Source organism: Falco biarmicus, chromosome 5 (assembly GCF_023638135.1).
Source record: "Falco biarmicus isolate bFalBia1 chromosome 5, bFalBia1.pri, whole genome shotgun sequence".
Taxonomy (NCBI): Eukaryota; Metazoa; Chordata; class Aves; order Falconiformes; family Falconidae; genus Falco; species Falco biarmicus.
The window spans coordinates 67,986,243-68,011,775 of record NC_079292.1 but is presented as its reverse complement, the minus strand read 5'-3'; the positions used below and the strand labels follow the sequence as shown (position 1 = coordinate 68,011,775).

Genomic DNA, 25,533 nt, shown 5'->3' with positions numbered 1-25,533 from the left:
CTCTAGGAAAGCCCTGTAGTAACTGGACAACTAGTAGTATCTGTTACCTTGACTAATGGGATCACAAACAAGACTCAGAAATTAAGAATTATTTTTTCAGAATTTTAAACTTTTTTTTTTTCCCAGCAACAATATTCTTTTCATCTTAGTGAGCTACAAGTGACAAGCCTTTGCTCTAAGATGTCTTTCTGCTGAGATATAAAAGTTTCTTTGTGTTTTCTTTATGAAGGTGTCCGACACCTTCAGGTACTTGCATACCTGTCAGCATTTAAAAACTAAAGAAATATCTGACCAGAGAAACAGGAAGGTCTTGCAGCTTTGATTAAACAAAATGAGATTAAGAAATCCTTTTCAAAACAACTAAGGAACAGGATTGTACCTGGTACATTGGTACACTCCCCGATTAACTACAGGCTCTAAATACGTATGTGTCTCCGGGTACAGTTCCGGTCTGCAGAGGCGCATACGTGGTATGGAAAGACCCAAGGTGGGACGAGCAAGGAGTGCTGCAGGACAAGGAGAGGAAAAGCCATGTGAAAGCCCTGAGCAAGCTGCACTGGGCAGCTCAGGGGGCCACAAAGGCTCCCACCCTCTTCCAGCCCCACTACTTCAGCTGGGTTAGCACACTGCAGCCGACGCATGTTGTGGCGCAAACAAGCACATGCATTGGTAACCATGTAAATGGTGGGAAAGGGCAGGACTAAAGAGAGTGGCCTGTGCAGAGGAGGAGGAGGAGAGGGGGCAGGTGCACAACAGCAGAGGGGACTGCTGGCCTGCATTCAGATGCACTGGCAAAAGCTCTGCTGGGGGAGTGATTCTTCTCCGCGGTGCACAGACCAAGTTGGTAAGGAGCCGATGTGGGGTAGTATTAGAATTTGAAATGGAAATGCACGGCTGCAACCCTAGAAAGGAAACTTGCAAGTGCCATGGCCATGTCATGCCTTATTTATTCCAGGATCTGACCTACCACATTCATGAACATTGCTCTCCACCTTAAAGGACGCCAGAAGGGAAAACCTCTGTAACACGTAGCAAGCCATCCAATCCCAGGAGCTTGGCAGAAGAGAGCAAGGCTTTCAAGGTCATGAAAACATGCATGGGAGCACTATGAAAGAGCACTAAGTAGGCAAGGTCAGCAACAAGCAGGTACTCGCATGCTGGAGTGGGCAGGTACGTACGAAGAGGAGTAAATACATGGGGAGCACTTCTATGTGACCAGGGAGCACAGAGAGGAGCGTGAAGCTGTGAGATGAGGCAGGTGGACAGCCTCAGATACGAAACGATGGAGCCTTTTGCTGGGAGGAGAGCTGTTTTGCACGGAGAAGCAGAGCTTTGGGCATGCCTCCATGCCGGTGCAGGTGGGGAAGCCAGGAGGTGAGGAAAACTGGTGCAGCAGCATACAGGAGTGAGCATGTGCTGCAAGCGTTGATGCAAACACTGAGGTGCTGCTGAATTCCCCTGGGCAGGGAGCGGGTACAGGAAATGCAGCACACATCTGTGATGTGCCTACATATGTACAATGATTCCTTAGGACACTTACATGGGAGACAGCAGTGCCTATTAGACAAATACTATTTACTGAAGTCCCTCACCCATGGCACTTTCATTGCACACATATCCTACACAGAGAGGATCCCTGGATATCACCATGTACGGGGAAGACAAGAGAGAACCTGGTGTTGACAAGGGACCAACACCGGAGAGAAAGCTCATTTAACAGTGCTTGAAACCACTTGCTTCTCTGGTTAACGGCAACTGCAGCATGCAGCCTGCATCACTCAGGGTGTTTAAACACAACATCAAAGTCTGTGATCTGACAAATCCCAAGCTGGGTCTTAACATTAACCTAATGTTAAAGTATCAGGGTAGAGTGTAATGAAGTCTCCCACACCCTGGCTGTGTACTAAGGAAACCACTGCAGCCTGCAAGGCTTTTATGCAGAATAGTAGCGTGGAAGACGTGCCTCTGGTCTATAAAGCAATGCACTTAACATTGTCAGCAGGTTGTTCAGGAGCAGCAGCACACTGCTTAGCTGCTAAAACCCTCACCTCTACACTGTGGCCACCTCAGCTCGGAGGGAGGAGGGAAGAGCTGCAACTATATCCTTAGTAAGATCAGCTCCATGCAGGCCACCTCAGGTCAACTAAGTGTATGTAAAATTGCCCTAGCACTAGCCCAGCTGTCTGCCACGCAATGGAGCTCAGCATCAAATTCCCTGGCCACCTGTAACAACACAAAGTGCAGGTGATGCAGTTCTGCTGGGAAACAGTTGCTCTTAACCCAGAGCAAACGGGTTTGATTAGATGGGTTCAGCAAACATGAGAAGCACAGGCCACTTCAAAGGCACTATCATGAGACTATCTTAGCACACAATGCAAAATTAGGTTAGACTTTTGTTTTCTTGGGAGATTCAATTGCTAGTTTCTGGACTCTGGGCTGATTTGGTAGTACCTGGAGCACACAGAGACCCTCTATATGTGGAAAATGCTACACGTGGAAATGCCTCTAGAACCTGACATACACACACCTGCAGAGAGTAAAGTTACAACTATTTCTTTACAAAGCTACAGATCCAGCCAGTACTATTACATATATTTAAAGTAATAATAATTTTTTAAAATCAGGATTATTTACAAAGGAATGCAAATAAATGCACCAGGGATTTGTATGGTTTCATTTAAGCCATATAGTGAGATGACAAATCCCAAGCACTCACAACAGACACAGCTGGTAAAATCTGAAAGCATGGAAGAAGAAACGTAGCCTATGTGCCTGCAACTGTACAAAGGTACCTACTATGCTCATGAGAAAAAGAACCAATATGGCATGCCTCTGCCTTGCCCTCAGAGCAGAGCAGCTCTGCTGGACCTGCCGAGCTGGCCAGGGCTGGCCAAAGACTGGCCTGAGCATTTGCTACCAGCACAAGAGGTGGCTCAAATCCTTTCTTCCCCTCTAACAACACTTTCTCTCCCATCCTCTCTCTCTCTTTTTCTTTCCCACATGAACATGCCTGCTCAGGGAAATTCGCCCAGCACTGCCCAGATTGAGGCCAGCCCAGTATCATTCACCCAAGCTGCCTTCCCTCCAGGGGGATCGACCCTCAGCCAAGCAATGTATGAAGGCCCATTCTCCTGAAAAAAGCTTTTCAGTAACTAAAGCCTTAAGCTGCCTTTGCACGGTTTCACTCAGCAATAAAGAAACACATCCAGATCTAATGCTACAGGTTATGTGGCTCCTGCTCAGCCTGGTAATGCCTCGGGAAATAGTGGCAGGTCACCCCCACTCCACTTGAACCGCTCCAATTTCAGGGTCCGAGACAAAAATTATAAGCAGTTTTCCGCCCTGCAGAGGCCAAGAAAGGCTTCTCTGCAGATTTTAGCAGCTTGACTTTGAGAAGAGATCTCAGCAGACCTTGCAAATGCCCGGCTCTGCAGAGGGGAGGCAGCAGAATATTGCAGTGGTGGATTTTAAACTGGTTGCAGAAGTTTAGCACAGGGACATGGCAGCAGCCTCCAAGCCATACTCCAGCCCTCCCTCCTTTGGCAAAGTGCTGACAATGCAAGCTGCCCCAGCTTCACAGGAGCACCAGCCCCCTCCTAATGCCTTCTCTGGGGCCGTGGGGGCACCTCCACACTGCACGGCAACTAAAGCACTTTCTGTCACGTAGCATCTTCCCAGCAGCTCTGCAGGGCCTTGGGGATGCTGACAGCGTGCCTGGCATGGACAGAGGAGCCCAGTGCTGCAGCTGGAAGGCAGATGCTTCCTGGATAGCCTCAGACAGCAAAGGCAGGCCATTTCAAGCGGCTGGCTGGTTAGAAATTAGTATTTTTGCCAGTAGTCAACACCAGAACAGAGTTCAGTGAGGGGAAGAGGACATGGAAGAACAATTCCCCCCCGCCCCTCAGTAAACGATTATTAAGAGCAAGGAGGTCCCTCTCATTGTTACCAGCAAGTGCAGGAAAAAGCCACTTTTCCATCACAGAACAGCATTCAACTGGGAAAAAAGACAAGTCCAGCCTTTCAGCCTTTTTGTGAGCCAAAGCGACACAACTGGCTTAAGCCCCCAGCCCCAGCACTGCCAGTGCCCCACAGGGTCACTCCAGCCCCAGCCCTCATGCACTCCTGGTGCCAGCACAGTCAGCCAGGAACTGCCAGGAGTGCGGACTGCCAGCGTCAGGAAGAAATCTTGTACTACAGAACCTGCCAGATTTGTGTCAAGGGGAAAGAGCAAGACGCAACCGCCTTCTCCCGCCGCCTCCCACTAAGTCCGCAGCTGGTGGTGCTTTCTTCACTTTGCTGAGTTTCAAGCAAATAAATCCTTCCCAGCAAAACCAGTAGCCCTGAGCTGGTTTGACCTAAGAGTCTAATTCCTCTTGCAGCTGCAGGAGGCATATTTTCCCAAATATTTTATATTCTGCCTTTCTTTACCCATGCTAAAAATAGCTTGATGTCCTTCACATAGACATTCCTTATTCTACCTCCAGCAAGGAAAAGGAAAGGGAAGCCGGGGACTCACTTGCAAGTTTTGTTTCCTTTACTTCACTGGAATAAAACCACAGAGCCATGTTGACAGGAGGGAGGCACCTCACCTGTGCCTGAAGCTGAGACAGGAGCAAGGACAGACCCTGCCAGTGCCGCATCCCCTCCAGTTCCTGGAGCTTTGTCCTTCCTGTACACCTAACGTAATGGAGACCTGGCAGAGGGCTAGTACACATCCTCTGTACACACCTCCAGACACAAATAGAGAGGTCACTTTCCAAGTTAGCTGGTCAAATGCGTAAGATGCAGCTAGTGCAGCCATCCCAGTTGCTCTTGTTCTTCTGTTGTTTACAGGAAAAGGAAAATTTCACCTCCCTTTCAGAAGAAACATTTATCAGGCAGACCATGAACATGCCTTCTTGGGTTTTTTTCTTCTTCCTGCAGTTGACCCAGCGTTCCCTATGAGCAGTGCCTGGCAACCCTTGCTGAAACACCAGAAATCTCACTGCAAACCTTGTTTATATTTACTCTGAACCTTATTAGGCTGTCATGGGGTGCTTGCTTTGCTCCACCACACCCATGGTGCCACTTAGATTGCCTCCTTCTGAGCTGTCAGGACTGGTAACGTGCAAAACCCACAGCAGTTCTCCCTGCAAGGTCATGGTTTACCATTGTGCTGCCCTTGCACAAACTGCAGATGGGTCTTTCCAAAGGCCACAGATAAAAGGAATAAGGTTTAGGGACCAAGCTCCCACCTCAGCGGCATCCTTCCACCCATTTCTTGCCCTGGGCTGTGTAGTTCAGCAAAGTGCAATGAATGGAAAAGATTAGAGACAAGACCTGTATTCTGGGGACCCAGATGAGTTCCTGCTACTGCGTTACATACGCTAGCAAAGTTGGTTCTCGAAAGACAAGGTAGCAACATGCCTGGGGCAGCTAAACCAGCAGGACTGTACCAGCAGGGCAGGCTGGGTCCAGAAGAATAGTCAATAATGAAACAACATTCTTTCCCATTGAACAGAAGTAACGTGGAGCCCAGTTAATGTTCTTCTACTCCTGGATATTAAGTACTTCGAAAGGATAAATAACAATTACCATTGACATCTTTGCCGTAGAGGCTAACTGAAGCAGCTTGTTCTGAAACCTCAGCTGCTCAGCAGCAGACAGGGGTGGCATGCATCCCTGCTTGCCCAAATCTGCACTGTAACCATCATACCACGGCCCCTCCTGCAGCCCGCCCTCCCGGGAGCCCACTCTGTAATACAGAGTGAACAAGTGCTCATTTAGAGCAGACAGCTACCGGGAGCAGCGAAATCTTCAGCAGCTTGTTCTGGTGAGGTGGAAGCAGTGATACGCACTAGTTTTCTTATGGCAGACAAACCCTACATCTGCCCAGAAAACCTCTCCCTAAGCAGGGAGACGCCTGCAGCTCTGAAGACAGCCAGGAGTGAGAATTGGCATTCCTGACTGTTTAGATGATATTCAAAAGGGAGACTGAGAAGGAAACAGAGCTCTGAGGATCAGGATTTCCTACCATGTCCCGAGGCCATTCCGGTGATGCACTGCCCTCCCTACTGCTTCAGCATCTCCCCAAGGACCCGCTGGCAAGGCATCCCCACCCCTCACAACGAGACCCCCAAGAAGCTGGCAGGCATTTTGGGTGCTCTGCGTGGGGAGATGTAAGACCTCATTTTCCTCTCCCCCCTGCCAGGCTTGGCTGGGTCAGACACAGCATTTGGCAAGGGAAGAGCTCCCTGCTAATTTTAGCCTCCAGCTCTCCACCCAGGCAGCAGCAGCTCAACCGCTACGGAAAGCTGGGCAGCACCGAGGTGAGGGCTGGGAGACACTGCCTTCAAACAGCCCAATGGCCACATGCTGCCAGCTAAATATAAACCACTGGTGGACAAAGGGGAGCCACGGTGACTCAGGCTGAAGCAAATCCCTCCTCCATTGCCCAGAGATGGAGCAAGGACAAATTGCAGCTCCCGAGGGGATCGGCTCCCGGACCCGGGCAGTGCTCACAGGACTCACTTTCTGCCCAGAGGGACAATTTAGGCTGCTAACTCGCAGTGGGATCCTATGCGTTTTACATAGTTTTGGACAGATCTGGAGCTGGTGCACCTCAGCGTGCCATGAGAAGCAAACACCACTTTGCAAACACCACTCGTGCAAGAGCCTGGTCCAGCTCCTTCCTGTAATGGTCCGTTCTCCACCATGCTGCCTACTACAGAATGGTTACTCAGGGGCAGGATGCCCTCGCTGCTGAGGCTGACAGCTGTAACACCGCAGTGTCTGCTGTGGGAGTCAGTGCTTGTGGTGGGAGTTCAGTGGGGCGAGTTTTCCCCTGTGCCTGGATGCAAACTTGCACTGCTTCCAGCAAACAATGCTTGTCCCTCTCTGTAAGAGGAAAAACTCCAAAAGGGCATGGAAAGAAAGACAGAAAGGGAGCCATGAGGATTATGAAAGGAGCAGAGGTAGCATGAACCTCAGCAAATCCACAGAGTTTCTAGATTAAATGCTACCTGATCATGGACCATAGGACTGTGCACAAATCTGGCATCTTTTCTTTGATTTTTGCTATACCTACAGAAAAGGAACTTTACATCCCTCAGACATAAAGAGGGACCCATGAAAAAATCCTGTCTACCTTAGCAAATCCTATTGCTAGAGAAATAAATGGCAAAGTCCTGAGCGTTTGCTAGACATTCAAGGCAAAACAGGTAACCCCACTGCAAATCAAGCGGAGCAGCTGCAGCACTGAGCACAATGCTCCACACAGGGAAACCAGATGCCTTGGCAGACATAAACTACAGTAGAAAGCCACCGTGGTACTAATTTTCAAGGCACCAAACACCCTTATGACCCAAATACGTTCTTAACCACCTCAGTAGAGCTGCTTATGGTCCCCACTAGCTTCTGTAATTATTATACCCTGCATCTTCCTTCACTGCTTTTAAAACTCTTAAGCCAATAATTTACTCTGTGCCCCCTGACTCTTTTCTGTATCACCTCTCTTTTTGATCTTTACACTCCAGGCTGTAAATTCCAGCCTCTCAGCTCTACTGAAATCCCAAGCATTTGCTTCTCACTTAGCCTTCAGTTCCTTTCCCTGTAGAACTCTTCAGTGACCATCGGCACTTCCTGATCACTCTGCTCTGACACTCAACTCACTATGCCCCATTTCTGGCCACTTCTGACTTTGGTTACACAATCCCTGTCATTTATAATCCCAGATGCTGCCTCTTCGCTCCTGCTTGTCTCAGCTTTAATTTTTCTTTCTTTCTCTACCTCTGCAGGAACCGCAGGACTTGCTCAAAGATTTCTTTCCCCTCCTTAATGAGCCTGTGTCGGGTATTTAAACACAGAGTTACAAGAGAAAGGCAAAAACAGAATTTGCAAAGATCTAAATTTAGGTAATAAAACCCAACTAATTGTGCCACTTGGGAAACACGAGGTTTTGGGACAAAGCATTCATGAGCAAGTACTGGAAGACCCAGAGTTAATTGGCAAAGCAATTACAAGTTGTGCAGCAAAGGAAATCGGCTGCATGGCTGGAGCTGATGGCATGCAGACAGCGAGCAGACAGCGCAGACAAACTGAAATACTACTTGCCAGACCGAGGCAGGGGGAAAGTAGTTCAAGGAGTGCACCCTCCCCTGCCCCACCAGCACACACAAAAGACCCTCTTCCCCACTGCAGCAAGTGGTGCAACGCACCTGGGAAGGACTTGCAAGACCAGCAAGGCAGCATGTTCAGAAGAACTGCAAGTGCAGAGCATGGTGGTGGCAGCAGCAGCAGGACTTCTTCAGAGTAGCAGCCGGGGTAAAGACAAGGGCTCGGCAAGAAAGGAAAGGAACGTCAAAGACGGAGGCATTTCTTAGGTGCAGACTAGGTGCAGGTGAGTAGCACCATGCCAGCAACAGAGAAAGTGCCAATGGATGAAAAAGCACTAGCAGAAAAAGTAAATTAAATTCTGGCTGAATGCTGGTGATCTTGGCTCCACTACTGGAGTGGGTGGACAACGTGGACAAGTAAACACATGGGATCAGATACACCCAGAACTATGGGGGAAAGGAAAACACACGTTATTACCAATGTAAAATCTATCAAACCCTGGTGTCACGAAGCACGTCCAATTCCCCGAAGAGGTGGGAGAGCAAAACAGCAGACAGAATTAGAATACATCTGTCCAAGGATAAACAAGCTCCCAACAGAGCACAACCTGGAGCAGTACAACTGTCCCTCAACTCACACACCTTACAAAGCTCTTCCCACCCTGAGGAAGCAGCTGCAAAAGAGCTAGACCAGGAATCAGCGAAGGAGCTGGAGCAGCCCAGGCATCTGGGCAGAAAGAGGTAATGAAGCAACCCCTGCCATGCTCCTCCTCCCACAAATGGGATTGCTCCGGCCCTGAATTAAACACTTCTATGAAGAGTTTTGCCCCTGCCTGTGAGGGGAGCGCAGAATGATGGCTGATACCAAACCTCTTCTGATGCTTGAGGTGCTTGCAGCTGGTGGTCTGGCCAGAGCATGGAGACAAACCAAGCATCGACTCGTCAAAACATTTTCCCACAGACCACCATTTGGGCTGTTTGGCACTGAAGCCCTTCCTAGGACCCATATAAACTTCGATCAATACAGGTTTTTACTCAGGGCAGGGGACAGTCCTAGAGGATCACCACCCGAGGCTTGGGCAAAGCTAGACCTGCTGGGCTTAAACAAAAGGGTCTACGTAACTTACGTGGCAAAAAGGAAAATTAAAATTAACAGGTGAAGCAGTTGGCAACAGTAATGCTGAGGCTGCTGTCAGGGTGCCCGTTTCAAAATCAGCAGGAAGGGACACAACAAGTCTTAGAACAGTGAATTGTATCAGACAAATAATAAATGCTTTAAAAAAAATGCCCTTTAGAGCTCAAGCATTGTGCAGGCAGGCACAGGGCTCAAATTTCAGCCGAGAAACTGAGAAAGAAACGATGCAAGCTTAGTGTTTTGAGAATAAGCGGTAATTCAGTGCTCCACAGCTGACACGTCTGTTGGTTTTGCTGCACAAGCCTGTTTCACAAATTGAATACAAGCCTGAGAGAGATGGCGACTGCAGACGCTTGCTAGCACACACCACAGAAACACAGGGGAACCGAGCACAGCAGCACATTATACCATGGCCTGTCTCACAGGCTCATCAAATGGTTTCGGTGGGAAGGGACCTCCTTTAAAGATGACCTAGTCCAACCCCCTTCCGTGGACAGGGACATCTTTCACGAGATCAGGTTGCTCAAAGACCCATCCAACACAGCCTTGCATGTTTCCAGGGACGGAACAGCCACAGCTTCTCTGGGCAATCTGCTCCAATGTCTCACCACCCTCATGACCAGAGACGGCTCCCTCAGCCCGCCCTCGTGTGCCCCTACCCCTCACCATCTTGAAGGCCCTGGGCTGGGATGACACCCCATGCACCAGTGTCCTTCCTGGATGAGCAAAGGCCAGGAGGGGGCAGGGGAGTCCAGGTGCAGTTGCCAAAGTACCAAATAAGAGAGAGAAGGAAAACATTTTTACTGTTCTTTTTCTTGTTCTATTGTTTTTTTAATGGAACATTATAGAAGGGACGTTAACACTGCAGGGCAGCGCTTTCTCCTGGCAGAGCTGCAGTCTCCTGCTGCTCCACAGGAACAGGCATCTCTCCGCCTCTCAAAAGATCCATTGCTGTCCGTTAGGCACCACCACAGAGGGTCTGGCTTCATCTTCAACAACCCGTCGGGCAGCCTTCCCCTCCTCAGACCGAAGAGACGGCATCTCCAGGCCCCGGGGACCTGTGTGTTCCTCTGAGGAAGCCCTCTTGTCACCCTGCCACAGCGGCTTGGTGGAAGCCAGGTTGTTTCATCCCTTCTCCTCAGGGCTCAGATGGCTTCTTCAGGAGCTTCCTTCAGAGCACAACGGATGGCAGTTCTTCAGGAGGGTGTTGCTCAGGAGGGGTGGAGGATGGGAAATAAGGGCTCACACAACCCATGGCAATCAACTGTTGATGCTAGAAGATGGAACAGGTGAGCCCGCAGGACAGCCAGGAGCAGAGGCTGGGCCTCTCAGCTAACGCTGGGTGCAGAGCCTGGGCTGGTGGTAGGATGCTGGCTGACCGCTCCTGTACCACCACTGCCATGGTGTCACGGTGGGGAGCCCTGGCACAGCATACTGGTGCCCGGTGAGCCATGGTGCAGGTGGATCCACTTCCATCAGTTCTTCTTGATCTTCTGGTGGCTTCACCTCCACGGGCTCTATACCATCAGCCACCAGAGCAATGGCCATTGCTACTACCTGGTTGATGGCGTCACGCCTCTGATGCTGCCTCCTCTTCCTCTGTATCTCCTGCAATCACCTGCCTGCTCTTCCATGCAGCCACGGGTAGTGGCTCACCCTGATATGGTGGCACCTCTTTCTTACAACCATTTTTGGACCTCGTGAGCCTTGAAGCTCTGCAAACTGTGTGCCAGTTTCTCAGGCCTGGCACAAAATGCAGCAAGGTGGCTTATAACATCATGAGGCCATTCTGATAGCGATGCGTGTGGCATCGCACATTCTGGTATGTTCATCACATTCTGATGGCTGTTCTGGACCTTAGGGGGTTTGTGGCCTGAAAGATACCCTACTGTGGGAGGAGGAGAGTTGGGGGCTAAGGGACCCTTTTCCTGGGGATCACTCCCCTGCACGCTTCTGCTACCCCCTGGGCACAGGGACTGCTCTCCACCTTCCCGCAGGCGCCCTAGGCTCCAGTTCCAGCCCCCTCCTCATCCCATGCCTAGGCTCCCCTGGACAAGACTATGTCCCAGGAGGGCTGAGGGTCCTCAGTGACCTTGCACCCACCCAGCTCCCTGCAAAAAACTCAGTCTCCCACATTCAGCAGTGACTGTAAGGGGGTGAAGCCTCCAGACATCCTGCTGGCAAGGAGGGAGGCACAGCCAGCACGCACAAGGTCTCCCACCACACCATAAAGCTGTTACAAAGCCAATTCTTGTGTGGTTCCTTCTCTGCTGTCCTCCAGCCCTGCTCGTGGAGTGTGCAGAGGTGTCATCTCCGCCAACCAAACCCCTGAGGGAGAGGGAAGGATTGGGCCCTGTGTCGCTCTGCTGGCACTTTTTTTTTCTTTTTTGTTTTCCCCAATAAGAAAGGGGCAACATATGACCTGGGAAAGACTTTCATAACACTCCCATTCTCAGCTCGGGCGTCAATTTGAATTTCTAAGTAGATGCGACTACCCCCTCCCATTGGTATGAGAGTACAGACTATGGCTCATAATTGCTGTTTGCAAAATTTCCTCTGAAACAGTGCACTGATGTTTTCAAGACATAGCAACTGCAAAACGAGACCTCTTATATTTACTCCTTATGTTAGGCAGACAATTGATTTTCAAGGTACAGCTCTGGAAATTATAATTCAGCCAGGTTTTCCAAAAAAAAAAAATGTCTCCTATCAGAGTGTTGGTTTCTTTTGCATTTTTGATTGAAAACAAGTAAAATCCTTCCAACCGGCTTGCTTACAACAAAACATGGACTGTGGCAGCTAACGCTGAGTGAGCTGCCACAGCAGGTAATTGAGGCTATTAGTACAGGGTGGTCTGGACAGGATATTCTCAGCCTGTTATAAATTTTGTTCTGCGGCTTAGATGGGGTTAATAGCACCCAGACATGACTACTACAATTTTACAGAAAATAACATTACGAAATATAAATAAAACTAATTTAGGAAGTGAAGTATTTACGAGAAGGGCTGGAGATATCTTAACTAGGCTCAAATGAACGGCAGCACAGAGGAAGCTGTTGGAGTTGCCAACACCAAATAGACGGGCCAAGTCAAACAGCCCACACTAATGACATGGAAATAAGCAGCCTCTTGAAGCAAGGCAGAAACAGATTGATTTAGAATGGCAGGAAAAAATACACATACCGCTTATGTAGATTATCCTCACTTCAAGAGAGGTCTACTAGGCAATTCTGCAGCCTAACAGGTGATGATGTAGATCAAATATTTTTACTGGTAAAAGGGATATAACACCTGACAATGAACTACTGTTTAGTGTGCATGAATTTACACGTGTTTCAGTGAAACACTGGCATCCATATAAGCCTCCTAGTTCCTAATACCCACAGTCCAGAGGGCTAGCAGAAAACAAAGTTAAAAAGAGAAAACATGTCTGTTATAGAAGGCCCCATAGGCAAGTCTGATCTGTATTCAGTGGTTTTACATTAACTGAGTAGCACCAGCTGTCAAGTGTTCATATTTGGCTCAACTGGAAAAAACCCAAGAATATTTAGACTGCCTGAAATCAACATCAAGGTCACTGAGATGGAAGCCAGGAAGGGAGAAAACCTCCGTGGATGATGCAAAGGCCCGGGACTTACCATTTGCATCTCTGATGAAAAACAGTGACACAAAAGCAAGACTAGCACAAGATGCAATACTTTTGCCACGTAAGGGTATCAGATAGCCCTACAATGGAAAGTAAGAGGTGACAGCACCTCCAGCTTCTAAAAACAAAGGGGTTAAGAAGCTACATTGACCTCTCTCCCGCTCAAAAACGAACTCAAATGGGAAAGTGTCACAGAATGCTGAAATAACTAAGCCTTAGAAAATTATACAATCAGAATCAGTGACCCTGTGAGAGGCGCACTGATGCTTCAGGGAGACTCACAGGTCTACCTGACAACCTGGATTGTCTGGAAACATCCGGCATCTCAAAGAGTAATTGCATCTTATTATTCTGTGTAGTTGTTTAAAATTCTTTACTATGCCAGCATGAATTATTGTTCTGAGACGTCTTTGGAGAAGGCTGATTTACTTAACAGCAATGTTATCCCAGACTATCTTAGCATCTCAAAGGATAGGGGGCTCTCTCCGGATCAGGAATATCAAAGCCTTTGTGCTTTGCCATGGGAAAGTCTTCTCAGGGAAACAGAAGTACAGAGGAGCTCTGGTCAAAATCCCAGTGTATTTTGGTTTGGCTGATTACACACAGACTATGAATTTCTAACATCATGAAAAGCACAAGTATCTAAGGACCAGGTTCACATCTGTTTCCACCCAAGGCATGACATGGATCTTTCTTAAATCTCAAACCACATCTATATAAGATAGCTTATTTCCTTTTCTTGGAAAGCCCTTCTCAGCTATTACTGCAAGCCTGAAAAAAAAGCAATTGAATTGGGAAGGGACTGGAAAAGGGAACATCAATGCACAGCAACAATGAATAGGAAAGGAAAGGTCAAAGTACAACGAAATACATAACCCCATCAATTCTTGAGGCTATTGTAAACACTAGAGGAAGAACCCCATCATCACTCCATTCCCCACTGCCATAACCTACAAGGCGACCTCTGTCCTCAGGAAAACATCCTGCCTTTTACCATATTGTGGATGTCAGTAACTCCAAACAGCCAGATGAAAGACTATGTCCATCATCTCTCCCAGCACCACTCTTCCTTCACACCTGCCTGAGCTTGCAGGCGAAAGGAGGCAGAGCCTTCATGTTACTATACCATATGCAGAAACGCATCTCCAGAAGACAACAGCATTCCTCGACCAACCCACAGCGCAGACGAGATGCACAGGAGGGCACCACTCCATGAGATCCAGGTCATCCTAATCCAGACTGACTCAAAAAAGGAAGGTGTGGTACAGGAATACATGCAGTGTTGGCACACCGCTACACAAATCTGTCACGGATAAAGGGATGGTGCAAGAGTTTATTTATAATGATAATATGAAATGTTTGGAAACGATCCGGGGATCTTCAGTGGCCAGACAAACTGCAAGCTGGGTTCCAAGAAAAAACACTCACAACTCTCACTTGGTGCACAGGGACCCAGGCACTCAGTGCCACTCTACAAAAAGGTTATTTAAGAGGCAAATCCATCCCCACCTGACTTCAAGTCAAGAAGTAAAAAAAGCCAGGTTCACAAGCTACCTGCAGTACACACCCCAGCAGCAGTGAAAGGACATGCTGGCCCCGGACAGGTGTGGCACAGCTAGCATGAGGCATCCCCTGGCTGTGATGCCAGTGAACCTCACAACCAAGCCAGCATACGATCCAAACGGCTCAGTGGCCCTGGCTTCTCTGCTGTGACTATGGGCCTAGGGATGTTGACTCCCTTCCCATACACCAGTGCAGAGCAAGATGTGACAGCACTTCTGATCGTTGGCCAGGGAGACCAAACTGACCACCTGGAAGTGAAAAATCTGCCCCACCTGCAGTGCCCATCCTTCTGCCCATAGCTATAGCAGCCCACAACGTGCTTTGGGGAACGGTGTTGCTCAGCACAAGTCCCTATGAATTAGTCTCACTACTGTCTTCAAAAGCCCAGAAATATCTTATGCAAACTTCATGGTACAGATGTTCCCCTGCTGTCAACGCATTTTTTCAGTCAGGATGAGGTGCTCTGGGGGTGACAGCTGGTTTTAACTTTTCCTCTGGGTCAACAGTTTCCACAGAGAGGAAGCAGATACTTCAGCCGCCACAGGAGAGCTACACGGTCCAGTATTTCCCCATGGGCACTCAGTAACCTACGGTGCAATTAGCTATGCAAAAGAGCAATACTGTGCATGTACAGGCAAGTAACCTTGCGTGTGAGCGATTGCTAAGGTCAGCCCACGTGCATATGAATGAACCTGGACGTGTAGGTGTGCTCACCCTTACGCATAGGTGCTGCTGAGGATCCTGGGCAGGGAAGCTACACAAGGAAGTCGATGAGTTACATTAAATGAGCAACTTCAGCTTTCTACCAGCTACTTTCCTCAGACAAACACACGCACCTGCCCATTCACACCAACACTCAGGTCAGTTTTAAAGCAACTCACGCTGCTCTGTAGTAGCTTGGGTGCATGAAGATCAGAGAGAGCTCACCATGGTGAGGGGTGTAAGAAACCAATCTTCTGGGGAAGGAAAGGGACACTAAAGAGGTACATAATACTGGGGACGTGGAAGTCTTGCCATAAGGACTTTTTTATTTGCTCATCTCCATAGTTTCTTCTGAACCCCTATTTCCCACTTCAGAGAGTGGGACTGCACGCTCCTGAGTGAGAAAAGTGGCAGTCCATGAAGCGAGAAGCTGGACAGAAACCACTTGTCACAATCCAAGATAGAAAGATAACACACTCCCATTGTTATTTACACGCAACAATAACGTCTGGAGGAACAGGGACAGGCTGAAGCAGCCCGAGAGGCAGGTTAAAGAAGGCCTCCCCTGAACCCCTTGTTCCTACAAGCTGCACCTCCCAGAATTCTAATCTAATCATGCACACCCTGCTTGCGCCTGGCTCAGCGCGACTCTCACACCTGTATAAAGGAAATCAGTGCAAGTGATTTATCGCCTCCCAAGATACCATGGTCTTTGCAGCAGAAAAAACAAGAGTCTGCACAGCAACGGCTGGGAATGACCTCACCTCCAAGTTTCTGCAGGGATCAGGATTTGCTTTTACTATGTTGACACAAGGTTTTAAAGCAAAGGGGGATCACTGCACATCCTCCCTCCCTGCAAGCATGGCTCGCTGATGCCAGGCTTGCTCCCTCAGAGTCACACCTTTCTGCATGGGTGGGCAAGATGAGGCACTGCTGGGCACAGAAGAGGAAAACCAGAGGTAGCAGGAGATCCCCATCCCACCAGATTTTCCATCCAAAGTATTGCGGCAGCTCTTGGAAGAGGCAGGGTATTGGGGTGAGGAGTCCTCCCTGAGGGAGACCTGTTCCTGCCCTTGCCCCTTCCAGCTGCGCTGCCAAGCCAACAGCATTACAGCAGTAAAGGCACAGTGCAGGAATCGCTCTCCAGATTTGGCTGCTCTGTGCTTTACTGGTATTTTCTCCCTCCCCAACACTTCATTTACCCTTGAAATAGGAGAGGTTCCCACCTCCGGCATTCACTTGTGGGAGCAAAGCGTGCTGTATAGCAGCTACTAAAGACGAGAAAAACATTTCTACTGGAGAGCCCACTCCACAGAGGTTAGTGCCTCTCAGCAGTGGAAGTAAAGAGACTGTCTCCAGCTCCTCGGATTTCTTGGCAGGGAGGCAGTGTCCTGCCTGTTACAACTTGTTTTGGATGACAACAGGCCACATTTCACGTGAGGAGAGTTGTGCCCATCTTCAACTCACATCAGCCTGCTTGTTTTTCTTCACTCAGCTGTAAACATATTTAAGATTCCCATAAATACCTGTTGGGCAACAGAGCAACAAAAATATGCTCAATAAAAAAAATAAAAAATAAAAAAAGGAGCAAGCTTCACAACAACAGAAATGAGATACAACAGTCCTGCCAGTAGGGCCCCCTGGGAAGAATATGCAGGAATACCTTGATGCAGTCACATCTTTTTTTTTTTGACTAGACCCACTGACCATATCAGCATCACCTTCAAAGGACCGCTCCAACTCATGACAGCCAATACCATGATCTGTCCCTGTCTAGTCCAACGCAAACCTCTCAGACAGCTAGAAAAGGGCTCAGATCAACTTGGCCACGCATGAGCCCCAACCTATGGGGTATACCAAGCAAGAATTCTGCACCTCAGGCTGATCCCTCAATCTTTGACTTTAACATTACAGCAAAATGACCCTCAGAGCCAGAGCCTCTCCCAGTGTACAGTGATGCAGTGCCATGGAAGCCAACGGGTACTAATGATTAGCAAGGCCCTTTATTCTCTTTCACCCAAACTTATTTATATGTTTGCATAGCTGAGCTTCATATACATCAGGGGAGGACAGCCGGGCCTCAATTTTTAAGCATCACTTACTCAAACACCCATACCCCGGCCACCTGACATTTGCTTCCTCCACCACACACTGTTCTGGTGGGGGAAGAGGAGCATAAAGCTGGAGAGGATCGACCATGCCTGAAGACTTGCTCTAAGGCACGGACCTGGGAGCAGGGGCAGCATGGGGGCATCACAGCAGCTTGTGCTCAATCCCTTTCCTCTACACCATGCATGGGATGATTTTGTGTGACTCCTTACAACCTTGCAAGAGGAGGGCTCACCTCTCTGGAAAGAGAAAACATACTTGGCTTTCCATACACAGGCTGTTCTGCAACGCCATTTAGGGAGGCAAGAAGAAACTCCGTTAAAGACACAGAGAATGGACACGGTGATCTCCTTCAAAGCCCAGCAGCTCTTCCGCTTTCTGGCCTCAGTGGATGGAGCCTCTTAGCCTTTTGCCCAGAAAAATTACCCAATAAACAGCCTTTATATTTTATCATTAACAACTGGGGAGGCTGTTGCATCAGATGAGGTGGTAGCTCTCGATTGGTCCCAGGTGTGACTTACAGTAGTATTCCCATTTGGGACATGTGACAGAAAACAATGCAGAAAGAAGAGGGGAAAAGTACTAATTGCTCTGGGAGCCACTCCTTCCTGCATCAGCTCCCTGGGATCTCTGGAAAGAGTCACCACATGGAGTCACAAACACAGCCGCCCCAGTCCCCAGAGAAGAAAACATTACTTAGTTTTAACAGCCAAAAGAAAACAAATGCTATTTGTCTTTCACTCAGACTTCTGATTTCTCTTAAAACAAAGCAGGCTTTTAGAGGTACAGGGGCAAGAGGAAGGGTGGGGAGGGTCACAGATTAACCTTCCTCCTGTTAGCAGGTTCCAGAATTCTGGCCACGAGGCTGGGAAAACATGATGCCAAGTGCCCGGCGCGCCTGCAGAGCCTTGGCTCCCCAGGCACAGCTGCTCTCCCTCCATGATGCAGAGCTGTGAGGAGATGCCTGCCAGAGGGTTTCACCCTCCCACCCTTTCCAGCAGTGTTTAAACACCTTCCACATGCAATGCACAGCAACGTCTCTGGTGGATTTGGGAGAACCTGGACTTCCATGTAATTGAACTGTCATAGAATGTAATTATTTTCCTTATCTTGATTTAGTTGGTGGTGACCACACTCATGTCACTGTTTCCAGTTTCAGTTTTAAAAGAGAATGGCTTTTACAACAGAGATGTAAAAATAACCTTGTCTAAAAGCAAAGAGGAAGAACCCAATTCATAAGAGAAGTCATTTGCTCCTGTGCATCTCTTCCATCCTCACGCTCACTGCCTGTTTCTCCCATCCCCTCCCGGTCCCTTTGCATTGCTGGCAGTGAAAGGACTGTCAGCTGTACAGCTCCAAACACCTGACTCAGCCCCTCTCTCCTTATAACCACTATTTTAAATACCTCCAAGTGGTTTGTTTCCTCCCTTGCTGCACTGCACGACTCCCCTATATACCTCTGCGGTCTCCTCTAAAGATCTTTAGGGGGGTATTGGCAAAGAGGCTCGGCTAGATTGCCTGAAAGACGTAACACAAAGCAGACTCATAGTGCAACCCACCTTCTCACGTCCCAACCAAATCCACCAGGCATAAAAAGATTTACCATTAGAGGACTTATCCTAACCAAAGAAATCAGATCTCTTCTGCTGCTGGAACAATAAATGTGTTTTTAGCCTTAACATCACAAATAATACAGAACAAATGGACAAGCTGAAGTCCTGTAATGGACTTTGTAGGAGTAGATGCTCATGGGGCTCCTTGCACAGCCAGTCTAAACTTTAAGGCTGAAACCAAGCCCGACTCATGGCACCAAGAGTCAGGGGGTTTATAATGTGTTGTGAAGGGATCAAGGTACTGAGAAGTATTAATAGTTAAATGGTGACATGTATTTGAAAAAACAATATCAAGTTAGATTGGCACCAAGCACTGATACTATTTTAAAACCAGCAGCAACAACATCCCAGGCTTTTACACAACCTTGGGCCATTCAAAACTTTCCTGTGGCTGTAAAAAAAAAAAAGAGAAGCATAAACCCTACATGATGCTGACAGAAATAACTGTTTTCCTCTGATTTGGAAAGAAAGAAGCTAACCGCACTTGGTATCAGCTGTGGCTGTACTCCTAGAAGCGTGCATGTAATGAACCCGCTACGAGGCGGGTGGTGTGCATCTCCAGGGTATGCATTCCCTCCTCCTTTGCATACTTCTCTCATCAAAGCAATATTCAAAGACTCTTTGCTGCCTTCCAGGTTAGCACCAAGAACAAGAGGCACCACAAAGCCATGACTCCGGGCTCTGCAATGCCAGCAAGGTCGCGTTTTGACAGCTCTCCTGACCGAGACGAGGCCGAGAGCCGACAGACCGAAGGCTGAAAAGCGAACCCCCCCAACACCCGCCTCCTTCCCGAGGGACAGGACCCACTGCCGTCCCTAACGGCTCCCTGGGGAGCAGCTCCCGCCCGCCGGCAGCGCCCTGCCGCCCGCCCGCCCGCCGCTGCGCGGGCTGCGCTCAGCCCCGGGCACACGCCGGGCTCCCCAGGGAGCGCGGGGACGGGACGGGTGCGGGGACGGGACGGGACCCCCCTCCCCGCCTTCCCCTCCCCTGGTGCCCTGCGGGGTAACTCACTCCGGTCCGGGGTTGCCCCGCCGCCGGCCGCGGCCACCAGCTCCAGGTAAGCGGCCCAGAGCCCCAGGGCCAGCACGCCCAGGGCCAGCAGCAGCCGCAGCACCCGCCGCCGCCGCAGCCGCGCCAGCAGCCGGCCCCGCATGGCGCCGCTCAGGGCGCCCGGCCCCCGCCGCCGCCCCGGGGCATGCTCCCGCCGCCGGCTCGGCTGGCTCGGCACGGCTCGGCTCGGCTAGCTCGGCTCGGCACGGCACGGCACGGCACGGCACGGCACGGCGCCGCTGCCTCGGACCCCCTCCTCCGCGGGGCGGGCCCAGGTGCGGGGCGGCGCCGCGCCCCCGCGGGGCAGCTCCCGGCCGGGCTCTGCCACCGCCCCCCGCACCTGCCTCCGCCCCGCGGGGCCGAGCCGCGGGCTGCGCCCCTCACCGCCCTCCGGCCGCTCTGGGCGCTGCCGGGCGCCGGCACCAGGACCCGGACCGGGGCCGTCCCCGCCGGCGTCCCGCGGGGCAGCGCTGCCAGGGCTCTCCGCTCCCGCCAAGGCTACGGGAAAGCTGCGCCAGGGCGGCGGCGGGCACGCTGCCCCGGCGCCCGGTCCTGCTCGAAGCCGGTGTGGTGCCGGCGGGAGCGCTGGCGGGTCCCTCCGGTGGGAGGTCGGGAGATGGTGGCTCCTGTGCGTGGAGGGAAGCAGGACGCGAGGGGCGATTCGAACTCACACAGCTGCGCACAGCTGCATCCATGTTAACGTGTCCTGCACCTCGTGCAACGAGTGCGTTTACTTCCGCGTGCCTTGCTCAGGAGGAACGGGGCACACTCGCTTTTTGAAGCAAGCTGGCTAGATGCAGCATCACACCGTTCAGACCTCCCAGAGGGAGGACCTTGGAGACCCACGTGAAGACCAACCGGGACCTTCCTTGGGTGTGCTTTGTGTTTCATTTCACACCTCATGCACGCTTCTGAAGAGGTTCTCCCAGCTGACCCCTGCTGTGCTGTTGGTTGGTTCATATTGCCAAATGGTCCCAGAGGATGAAAACTGGGTTCCTCCTGGGTGAAAAGAAGCTGGAAGATGCTGTCTGGGATGCATGTAATGTGTCCGGCTGGGGAGCTAGTCCTGATTACCCTCCTTCCAAGCACGTATGGCACAGGTGTTGGATCATTGGCACCAGCTGTTGCCCTTCACAGCTCTGCTCCTGCACTGATGCAGCCCCTGTACTTTATGCAACCGTGAAGAGAAACCCTCAGGCTGAAGTTTATTTTTAAAACGTGTGCAATGATGATACACCTTCTTTTGAAGGTCCACCTTCCTTTCACGGCAGTAGCCTTCTGAAGTGGGAGGCTGTGCAAAAGGATGCTCATCATTATTTAGCCTTGAAAAATGTGCCAAAAGCCTTTTAAATGGCATGGAGGGCCATGGGAGAGCAGTGTGAGTCCCAGCTGGGACAGACCGACATTGGCAGAGTGCCGGCATCCAATGTTGTACTGGTAGCGACAGGAGCAGCAGCTGTGCTGAACACCCTCTTCCCAGTGTCCAAGCAGCACCTAGAGACCCTGCCATTATCTGTCACACATTGGGATGGACAGACAGGCAATAGGTTTCCTTCTTCTGAATGTCTCACAAAGGTTTCAGAGCCATCTCCCTTCAGCTTTGCTTTGGACAGATTTGGGAAAGTATATCTGGAGAGTTTTATACCTCCATGTGGAGGTGGAAAGACAGTGACGTTTGTCAAGATGGAAACACATCCTGTAGTGGGGGAGGCCAGTGAGCAGCTCTGCCCTTGGGCTCCCCTGCCTCCCTGGGGTCAAGGTCCATTCTGCAGCTTTCAAAGATGCAACACATTGTGTTCCTCCTTCCTACCTTGGTAGAGGCTGCAGGTGCCTGTGGCACTGGTCCCAGCACAAATCAAGGTGCCTTCTCCTCCAGTGCAAACAGCAAGGGCCACCAGTGCCCATGCGACTGAAAACTTGAAGCCGTGCACCAATTTAATCATTGTGCAGCAGAAATCTCATGTAAGGGTATGACGCTCATTGTTCGAGTTTTTTTGGTGGTGTGCTGGTTTGTGATTTTTTCAGCATGAGAAAAATAAACCGAGTTTTTTATATTTGTTGAAAAAAAAACCTAGGAAAAATTATAATAACTATAGATCTAAATTAAACTTTACCATTTAAAGAATGAGAACTGAATGATGTATTCTTAGCTGGAAGTTGTCTGCATTTCTTAAACGAACAACCTTAAGTCTGAAAAATGACAACTGCACTTGGTTGAAACTGTTGGATATTAAAATACTAAAATAAGAAAGCACATTTTTCTCTTGTGAACATGGTACTAAAATAGAGGGGAGGGGAAAATGAAATTATAGGCTAACAGCAGTATTGTTGACTCTTAAAGAAACAATCTTTTTTCTGATAGAACTATGCTATAATGAAGACACAGAAAAGCTCCTCTGGCTGGAGAAAAAGCTTAAGGAAGTGAGTGTGGTATGTTGATTTCTGTTACAATGTAGTTACAATAGAACAATATTAAGGAAGAAAATTAATCTGGATGTAATAAATTGTGCAATGAGGAATTTGACTAGCCCTACACTGTACTTGAAGTAACTTAGTTTGGACCACTTACTCATTGCAGCAAGCAGTGGTGCCCAGGAGTAAAATCATTCACAGTAATGTTTTAAAAACACCTCACATAGATGCTTTTACCCCAAGTTGACCAGCAGTCTTGTATTCCTAATTTCTCAAGCATCCCAAGTCACACAAGTGCATGCCCAGACCTCCACATCTTCTCATCTTCACTGGGTGCAACACAGTAGTGGTGGAAACCACATCATGCAATCATGCCATACGCTGGAGTCGACCCAGTCAGGGAAGGAAACGACAAGTGAGCTGGAAGCAAGTGATGCAGGAATAGGGTCTGCGCCATATTTAGATGACTCAGGCAGGGAGCCGACACTGCTGATGGCCCCAGTGACCATCCCTGAACATCTGACAGGTTGCTGCTTGCTTCAGGATACACCTCTCCTAGCCTACCCTAAATACCCGCTTCAAAGAAACTATTTGCCAGATGTGCCAACTGGAGTATTTTTTGCTTTATTGGGGCTTCTGTTTGTTTTGTATTTCGGCTACGTTTCCTCATGATAAAAGCAGCCTTTGATATGAATGCAGCACTTAACGATGCGCATCTCCTGTCCCTCCCGGCTCCCCTGTCTAGCTCCATCTCTGTGCATCCCTGCCTCTTCTTGTTATGCTTTGCTTCTAGTTATCTAACAACTGTTTCTCTGTTCTGTAAATTACTTTTAGCTCTGTGCCAACATCCTTTCTCTGTAGGCTCCCCAAAGGTTCAATTATCTGCCACTTGCTCCTTCCCTTCTTTCTTCTTGTGTAATTTTAATTTTAACACTAATTACCAGCTCCACACCAAAGATACCCAACTGTCCCTAGCTTTCACCACCCCGGTGGCTCCATACCCCTCTTCCTGACCTCAGCCATGCTCTGAAGCACAAATAATGACTTCATCTCAACATTCATCATCGAAACGGCTCAAAGGCAGAAGTGTTTCTAAGAGAAAAAGGCAGTCTCTGAAGACACAGTTCCCCATTATTTCCCTTTTTGGCTCCTCAGGAACAGACTGGGCTCTAAAAGGCATTACTGGTGGAGCTACCCCAGAAACGTCCCTGTCAGTGCTGCAGTTTAACACCACAGTAAAGGAATCGGCACGGTCCCACAACAACTGCTAGCAAAAGGACCTTCTTGCCCAGTTAAGTTGTGCTGATATGGTGTGTTTTGCTAAAATGGTTATATTAATCAGCAATGGGATTTTTACCAGTAGTTATGCTGCCAACATTTGTGTGAACTGGCCTGAGCTGGGGTTTGAGACGTCCTCTGCTCACATGGCTATGCTCCCTCAGCTCCAACTTTGACTGACAGCACCATGGTCACATCTATTACTCTCCTACAACCTACTTGTCTGGGTGGAAAGCCTAATTCGTGAGTCTGTCTTTTCACTGTGTAACTCTTCTCATAGCTCTCAAGCCCTAGCTGTCCAGATAAAATTACACAGAAACTGCTGCCCACCCTTTCAGCTGTAAAGACAACACATTTTTACGTGAACACCACCCAGTACCTCTAGCAGCACCTTCCTACTGCAGGTCCTGCCCCACAAATTGGCCTGAATTGCTTTCTGCACATCAGAACAATCTCTCAAGATCTAAAGCACACATTGGCACTTCCAGAAAAAAAAAGATATTTTAAGTTGTAAACTTTCAAAAGACCTTTCAGGGTTTAGACATTTACCATAATGAAAGATATATCTACGTATTTGAACATTCTGGAAATCTATGTTTTCAAATCTGACTGAAGTTTTGCCTAAATTTCCTCATTCCCCTATCATAAAGGTACCAGTACTTAGTTCATATTTTAAGTGACTGTGCTCATCATCCTTATGGTTCACAAAGTTCCAAAGTTGTGTCACAGTCATTTTATTAGGGACACTGCAGAATACAAATCCAAGCAGCTCTCCCTGTGATGGCACTGGGCAGACTTCTATCCACCAAACCCATCACTGAAGAGGAAAAAACCTGTTTTACTGGACAGTTTAGAAGTGACTTTATACCGAGATAAACGTTTACAGTGATAGGCAATTTGATCTCTGCATCAATACAGGAGAATCCAGCCCATCCTGGACGTCCTCCACCAGGGTAAATCCAGAGTGCCTCATTCAGATCAAACCAATTTCAACAATGAAACCCTTCATGCCTGCCTAGTTAATCATTGTCTTAACATTGAAACACTTCTGGGCTGAAGGCCTCTCTAGGTTTTCTGAAGTAAAAACAAATAATCCATATTTACACATTTGCAATCTGTCCCCAATCCAACAGCATCGCAAGTCTTAAAACATGCAATGTAGCGTAAGTGAATAGTCAACCGCACTGAGGGCTCTGTTTATAAAACTGTATTTTTGGAGCTTACTTGAAGGGCTGCCACTCTAACTCGTATTCAGAGATACCCTTTCTCCAAACAGTTCATTTGGTGCTAAATGGGAAATATCCAAAGTCCACCCCACTCTTCTCAAATACTCCAGGAACAGCCTGTTTCAGAAAAAGTCCTAAAACTTTTGATGGAGCATCAGAATCAAAACAAACTTTTTGTTCTTTGTGCCTAAGTCCTATGAATACAGCAACCAAAAGGAATCATCACAGCTTTCACCTCTCTCGCCTTCTGCACTGTATCTAAGCACGTTTTGGTACATAATCCCAGTCCACATGCTAAAAAATGTGTATACTTCTACAGCTAGACTTGCACATTTAAGAATAACTGTTTAGGGAGTAAAGGGGACATTTCTTACAATTCAAAGCAACTTGGGAAGATAAATGCAAAACATTGTGGATAAATTAGGAAGAAAGCTCCTAAGTTCCTTAGATACAAATGACCTTTGATGCCACTTTGCATGGGGACAAATGAGACATCTTTATTAGGATTTTGACTGAGGAGGCACAAATACATTCATGGTGTAGTGGTATTAAAGGTGTTTGAGCACTGTAATTAAAAATCTAAATGACATAGCTTTTCATAAATATGAACTGATCTTCCAGAACAAAGTATACACAGGAATGTTGCTCCCAGCTAGTCTCAAAAAAGTATCTGATTAACAGATAATTACTTCTTGGCCTACACACC

The 25,533-nt window shown here is 48.8% G+C and overlaps 1 protein-coding gene across 1 annotated transcript in view; it reads right to left on the bottom strand.

Moving 5' to 3' along the window:
* B4GALNT3 (beta-1,4-N-acetyl-galactosaminyltransferase 3) overlaps positions 1-21,809 on the bottom strand; it is a 71,813-nt gene extending 50,004 nt beyond the window's left edge. The window contains exon 1 of the mRNA XM_056341636.1: positions 19,873-21,809. Coding sequence (XP_056197611.1) covers positions 19,873-20,014 — 142 coding nt within the window. The 5' untranslated portion in view covers positions 20,015-21,809. The remainder of the gene's footprint in view (positions 1-19,872) is intronic.
* Positions 21,810-25,533: the final 3,724 nt, after the last annotated feature.